Source organism: Branchiostoma floridae, chromosome 12 (assembly GCF_000003815.2).
Source record: "Branchiostoma floridae strain S238N-H82 chromosome 12, Bfl_VNyyK, whole genome shotgun sequence".
Lineage (NCBI taxonomy): Eukaryota > Metazoa > Chordata > Leptocardii > Amphioxiformes > Branchiostomatidae > Branchiostoma > Branchiostoma floridae.
Window position 1 is genome coordinate 14,180,781 of NC_049990.1, and position 7,556 is coordinate 14,188,336.

General features: G+C 40.5%; 1 protein-coding gene across 1 annotated transcript in view; it reads left to right on the forward strand.

Annotated features, from left to right (window-relative positions):
- The first annotated feature begins 1,730 nt into the window (after positions 1-1,730).
- LOC118427021 (stabilin-2-like) overlaps positions 1,731-7,556 on the forward strand; it is a 25,519-nt gene continuing 19,693 nt past the window's right edge. The window contains exons 1-3 of the mRNA XM_035836659.1: positions 1,731-3,808; positions 4,847-4,996; positions 5,121-5,258. Of these exons, the coding sequence (XP_035692552.1) occupies positions 3,673-3,808; positions 4,847-4,996; positions 5,121-5,258 (424 nt within the window). The 5' untranslated portion in view covers positions 1,731-3,672. The remainder of the gene's footprint in view (positions 3,809-4,846; positions 4,997-5,120; positions 5,259-7,556) is intronic.

A 7,556-nucleotide genomic window follows, 5' to 3' on the forward strand; every position in this document is an offset into this window, starting at 1 on the left:
GCGACATCAGATACCTGTCTAACTGTCAGTCACGGCGAAGCAGCAAATAGGAAGGACCCATTCGTTGGCTTACCTGACAACAGTCATTAGTATCTAAACCTCACAAGCTTCTGAGCCGATGACGCTACAAATGCCTTTGACAATTTGAACGTCAAAAAAATCAAGCGAAGGTCAAGTGTGCAAAAGGTCTAGATTTCCCTACCACACGCACAAGTTAATAAGCTATTAAATAAGCCTTCTCACATTAGTTAGGACGCATGTGTGGCGACAGGAATTCTAGGTAACATGTCAAAGGGTAAGGCACACAAATGTAAACAAAATACGTCTGGACGTTGTTATTTTTTATTTTAACGTCTGTTATTATTTTTTATTTACAATAGGAAAAAGGTGGAAAAACTGCTATATATCCTTGCATTGCCAACCCTAATGCATTGCTTAAGTGTAAATTCAAGTGGTTTCAAATTTGTTGAGAAGATTTATTTTGATGAATATCACAAACACACGGTACTAACCGGACTCCTTGTACTCCCGGTGCTGAATGTTTTTTTCAGGGCAGCGAATTTAAACTGATAGTAATCAGATAGGACCTAGGGTTCACCCCTCTTTTTACAATACTTAACATTTTTAAAAGAACCCAAATGGGTTAAAAGATACCGACTGTGACCAGTTCAGCAATTCTCTCAAAGCATAGTCCTTGGCATTAAAAAAGTGCTGTTTTTTTTAATAATGAATGGTCTTCAATGGGCAATGCTTTATTCTTCTTTGATCCTGCAGGTATTTACATAATGAGTCTGTGGACTATGGAAGAAAGGCTATCGTGCCCAGTAAACATTTTAGCCCGGCATGGCGGGTTCGTACAGACATCTGTGTGTCGTTTTGGCTCTCTGTATTTTTGTCCAGACTTGTGGCCAGCAGACGTCGTGTGGAGCTGCAAACAAGACAAGTACAGTCGCTACCGTTTACGTCTTTAATCAGCTGTAAGTTTCATGTTGATATCTATCTATTAACGTTCTATTTCTCTATCTATTGATATGTCTACCAATCTATATGGATATATACAGGTCCATCTATTACATAAATTTATCGGTTCACATTAAGGTGAGTTACTCCTACTTATCTATTTTGTATACATAAATCAGTCAATCTATCTAATTGTAGCTATCTATGAATTTATATTTTTTCAAACCAGTACATGCATGCTGCTACTGTTTCATTTTTTTTCGTATGTTTTACTACGTTTAAATTTTTTTTGCCCAAATCTCTCCTCCGTTTTCGTTTTTAGTCGTATGAAAACTAGTGGTTGAGACCATACAAACTTGTTTTCTGTGGACGTTGTGAAGACTAGAATTTATTAGATTAATATAAAAGGCATTGCTTTTTGCAGGCGTTGGCATTACCTTGTTGGGCTTATTCCACGCTCTCATGATTGGAACTGGGTGGATCGTCTTCAAGAAGTTGAAGGTCACCTAGAACATGTCTTACGGAAAGGCAAAATGCAGCTGGAGCGTACAAGAGACCTTGTCTCCCTCGTGGAAGGTAAGATTGTGGCTGTTGCAAAATGGAACTATTTGTAATAAGATGCGGCACGTATTGGAAAAGGAATCTTTAAAGGACAGCTTTAAACAGCTTGCAATGGAAGCTAGGAATGTGGACTATATGTCTAGTTGAGTGATTCCGATCCACAGTGAGAGCCTCGCCTAAGCACATTTTTTATATAAAAGAACCTAACGCATTTATTTCCTAATAGATTTTTAACAAAAAAGCTCAAGTCAATCAGTCTACAACATAAGTATATTATAACGTAATTTATGAAGCTTAATTTAAGATAGAAAGGCTCCTTAACATGCGAATATCATTGTAGCTTTTAACAATTCCAAACATCATATTAAAAAAGGTGTTCTTAAACTTAAGTCACCTAAAGCTTAGGATTTTTGTTCGGGGTTCGGTTACCTCGTTCCCGTGGCTGCCAACTAATTAAACTCCCACATCGTGAAACGAATACAGTTGCTACCGGGTGGAAAAGATTCCATCGGCGGAAGAGAGCTTAATCTGCCCCTGAGAAAGCCTAGTCAATGCACGATAGGCTAGATAGCAGGTGACCTAAAACTTCCCATTTCCCGGTAAAGTTTTCATTTATTTAAAATCTTCATGGTAAATGATAAGGATTGTTAATCATGGCAGGTAGTTGCTTGGCCAATCCATGTGATACGAAGGCCTCCTGTACAAATACTCCCACTTCGGCTGCGAGCTGTTCCTGCAAAGCTGGTTATACGGGCGATGGTATCGTCAGTGGAACCGGGTGTTCAGGCAAGTTTGTTAAGTTTATGTATAAGACCAGTATGTGGTTATTAATTTCTTTTGAAACACTTGATTTTCTCACTTTAAAGGTCACTGTTATCGATAGAAACAAACCATTTCATGGTTTGTGTAAAGGGTATGGGCACATAACTTTTTTACAGCCTTTATATTGACCATACTTGATGCGATGCATTTCCAGACGCGTTCATTTGTTCTAGAGTCCTTCAACTTTGACATATTACCCACAATGCACCCACATAATATTTCAATATGCACTTCAAACCGAGAAAGATCGCATTTCTATATCCGTTATGCCTGTCTGTGTTTTTTGCAGTCAGCATAACTCAAAAACCTCTTTGATGGATTATGGTGTTGTTTACAATGTAGGTAGGTGTTGGGAAGAAGAAGATCCAAAATTTTGGGGTTACCTTGATATTGGAACAGAACTTCAATTTTTAGTATCTTTTGACTTTGGCGTGCTAGGGTCTGGTTGTTTTTGTTGATGGCAGATAACGTGTGTTAGAGGCTGGAAGTGGTGGATATTTGGGCCCTCTAGCGGCTTGCTCTGGAACTGTAGGGGTATTTATGTCGAAATCATCCAAAGAGATTTACTGGACAAATTAACGGCGGATTTCCGTGATTTGGTATGCAGGTAGCTTTGACAGAGAAGAGCATTAATGTAAATTAAACAAACTGGGACTTTCATATTGATTAGTAATTTATTATTCATAAATAAATCATAATTACTGAGAATCGATGTTTGCAGTATTTTCAATTATAGGGCACAAGTACATGAATATATGTAGTGTACGGAGGTTGGAACATTAATAGATCAGATACCAATTCTGCAAATAAGTTCCTAATTTTCATAAATCTGTGTCAAATGATTGGATTATCTATATTGTGACATATGTAAGTTACTTTATAGGGTACAAAACCAAGTATAGATTGTTATTGAGTGGGCCGACTACTGACTCTTTGCAGCCAGGGGCTGAAACTCTTTGAGCTTACAATAGGCGCGGCTGATTTGCAAGGGTCTGAAGCGAGCTGCCATTCGGCGCCAATCAGGTGACCTTTATACTACAGTAATTGCCCCAGGTGCGACCAAGAAACTGTAAGTTTGCCTCAGGTGCGACCAAGAAACTTAGGAAAGTGAGAAAAGGCGTGTACAGTGCCTTTCCCAAGGGCACAAGATCGGTAACACGGCAGCCGGATACGAACCCGCGACCTCTCAGTCACGGGCCGAAGACACTGCCGCTGCGCTACGCGGTCCCACTGAGATAATGTAGAAGCGAGATTCATCTGCATATTCAGAATATTTCATAGCGGAGAGATGAGGTCTCCAAACACGTGTTTACATCGTCCTTTATAGACATGGATGCCTGCTTAGCTAACCCGTGTGACGCCAAAGCTACTTGCAAAGACAATCCCGCTCCTGCCCTGAACGCGACTTGTACCTGTAAAACTGGATATAGAGGAGATGGTCTCGTCAGTGGGACTGGATGTTCAGGTAAGTTTTATCCTTAACGTTTTCTTTGATAAACTTTCAATTTAGCTGATAATACTGTCACAGTGGGGGGTCCTTGTAGCTTAACAGGTACAATGTAGCAACCTCGGATTTAAAGTCATTGGTCCAGTAAAATAATGATGCTTCGGTCACATTTTCAAAATCGGGGCCCAGCAGGGGTGTATGCAAAAACGACAGTTAAAGTGTTCATTAAGGATATAAACAAATTATTTTCATGAATATTTCTATACAATATTTCTGATTGTTTTGTTGTCTTTTATATTTATCTATTTGCAAAATCATGCTCGAAGGCTAATTGCATGAACATTTCAAGAGAAAACAAAATAATACATAACACTAATGTCTATTCAACAGTAGGTGCATCTAATATTTGATTTGAATTCTTCTTAGAAGACAGTGATTATCCAAAACACTGCAAAATGAGTGGGTTTTGTGATTTTAGTAGGTGATATACTTGATTGTAAAAGCTGGATGAAATCGTAGCGACTGTTTGGAATAATCTGCTTCTATTTGGAATAATCTGTTATTTTTTGCCTATTTCGAAAAACACCCGACCGGGTCCTGGTTTGGACATGTGACCATTGCATGTAACTGGGATACTGCGGTTCATTCATGGGTAGGCCAATCAGTTTGGGCTACCACCGTTTTTTTGGAAGGGTGGTAAAATTTGGTCCCTGTATTCGACGAGGTGTCTCGAATGGGCTGACAAACCCTTCTGTAAAAATATACTCTGCTTATGGAACAGCAAGGAAATTTGAAGGTCAATGTTAATTTTGGGCTCTATAGTATGTGCAGCAACTAGCGTAATTGACGAAAACTACTGGATAGTAGTTGAAACGTCTGACCGTTTTCAAAACCATTTCCAGTTGCTTATATAGATGTATTATAAGTATGTACATTTTGGCGTATCTTATTTTCTGGATGTCTAACCTACTTTGACGTGTGGAACTATAAATGCCCTACATGGGTAAATCGAAATAAATACCATTGTAATGAAAGACAAAATTCTACTGTACATAGACATAGATGCCTGCTTGACTAATCCATGTGACGCAAAGGCTACCTGCAAAGATAACCCCGCTCCTAGCCTGGGGGCAGCTTGTACCTGTAACACTGGATATACAGGAGATGGACTTGCAAAATGGCACGAAGGTACATCTGGATGTTCAGGTACTACTTTTATACCATAGTGATTTAACTATACATTTCCTGGAAATATTTTTTTACATTTAGATAGTTTCAATATCTGTTGATGGTTGATCATAAATGCTTAGTCATGATTTGAAATTCACAGACATGGGCGCCTGTTTGGATAACCCTTGTCACACCAAGGCCACCTGTATAGACAATCCTGCCCCTGCCATGGACGCGACTTGTACCTGTTACCGTGGTTATACAGGGGATGGGCTTGTCAGTGGTAGTGGATGTTCAGGTACATATTTGATTTCCTTTATTATAACGTAATATGGCGTAATTATAACGTCATGAAATGGAATGGAATACGGTTATTGTTTCAAGTTTTATTGACAATGAAAATCATCGCAGCCTTAAGGGCTGAATTGCGAGGTTCACACAAGGGTTTAAGTAGTATTTCAGTAAATAAAAATCAGTCATCTACTAATGAATACGCATGATAAAATTCTATTAAAAAGTTACAGAACAAGAAGAGTCTTAAAAAGACAAACACAAAATTACAAGTACTAGTAGTTAAAAGCTATTTGACACAGTTGTATAGGACTCAGTTTCACATAGTAGAGCACATTCACGAAGTAGAGCACATTCACGAAGTAGATGATTTCGTATTGAACAACTTCAGACCTCTAGGCATAAATGACAGTTCGTGTCTCTTTGTTCGACTACGTGAAGTCGACATAATCTGTCTGTCACGGCAAAGATCATAGCCACTGTGATACCTGCGAAACAAGAAACTCTTCAGGGATTGGTTTCATCATTCACGACACTCAGAAAAGTCCGTGAGGTAGCTTCGTCATGTCTAGACGACAGCGTTGGCAGGGAATCCGAAGGAATGCCAATGATTCTGCAGCACCGTTTTTGCACAGCTTCTAGCATATGACTTGGGTGATTTGGCAGACCACCCCGGACAGGACTCGCATATTCCAAGATGGGCCGAATAAACGATAAGTAGATTTGCACAAGGACGTCTGAAGACAGTCCAGCTTTCTTGACAGTTGCAAGGTAGTAGATTCTGGGCCGGCGGGTCTTAGTCAACATGTCAACAAGTGTAACAAGCATTAAGTCAACAAGTGTACGTGGGTATCCCATGTTAAGTCTGCAGAGATGTGAACGCCGAGAAGTTAAAAGGCAGTTCAATGTCCTAACCATCTACTGTGGGAGCTTGGGGTACGGGAGCATTATCGATCCTCCTCGCGCTAACGATCACATCTTATGTTTTCTTCCCATTTGCCGACAAGTTGTATGGTACAGCCCAGTTCATAACTGCGTCCAGGGTCCTTTGGGTTTGACTATAAGTTGCCCCATCAGTAATTCTGAGCTGGTAAGGTCGTCTGCGTACTTTACTGGAATCACAGAGGACGGCAAGCTGAGATCCAGTAAATTTATGCAAATCACAAAAAGCAACGCTGACAGGAGACCTCCTTGTGGCACGCCTGCCAGAACTTCACTTGCTCTAGACAAACAGACACCCCATTTAACCTGCTGGGTCCTTCCCTTCAGGAAGCTACGAATAGACAGCCACAAATTCTGTCTCACCCCAAAATCTGCCAACGATAAAAGTAGTTGTCCATGATCTATAGTGTCGATTGCTCGGCTAAAGTCCACGAAGACCGCAATTTTGCAATGTCAAGCTTTGGACTGCTGTTAAGTGCCTTATTCCAGATCTGAAGAATCTGAATCAGAGTTGTGACAATTCAGTGTTTCGGTGAAAAGCCATGCTGGTTTTGTGACAGATATTTTGCGGTGTCTTGTAGAAGTGTATCACGCAAGAGGCCTTCATACACCTTACCCACGCAGCTTACTAAAGAAATCTGACTATAGTCTGTAGGAAAGTGAGGTATTGGCTTCTTGGGTACAGCGGTGACGAGAGCTCCTTTCCACTGCCTCAGGAAGGTAGAGTTTATTAGGCAGCAGTTGAACACTTCGAATAACACTGGAGCAAGCTCCTCGAGAAAACGCGGGAATGTCATCTGGTCCTGCAGCTTTCTTCCATTCACTCTCCGCAGTTTAGACTTCATCTGACCAATACTAAACGGGGGTAGTGTGTTTAATGATGACTTCTCCGCCACATCATTCTCAGACGGCACATTGCGGATTACATGCTTCCACACAGAGGAAGTGCATCACATTAAAGTTGCTGGGTATGGAGGTCAGAGGTATGAACACCCCCCTTAACTTCTCTCATCCCCATGAGTGCATCGGCCGACCTGTACCACTGTCCGGTGTTGGAATGTTTCAGCTGCTCCACCTCATTCTTGTAATACCAACGCTTGGCATTACTGATGTGCTTTGCAAAAGCAGATCGTAGCATGGAGTATAACACGGAATTTCCTAGACGGAATGCCATCTGTCTTTCTCCTATCAGCTGCTTTATCTTCACAGACCTTCAAGGCTTATCATTTTGGGTAACTTAAACTTTCTTCTTGGGAACAGTTTTGTCACATATTGCGAGAGAACTTCAATGGATTAAACAAAAATGTAACAGCGAGTGTAGATAACAGAATGATAATGTCTGTTACGACTTTTTTGCAGCAGC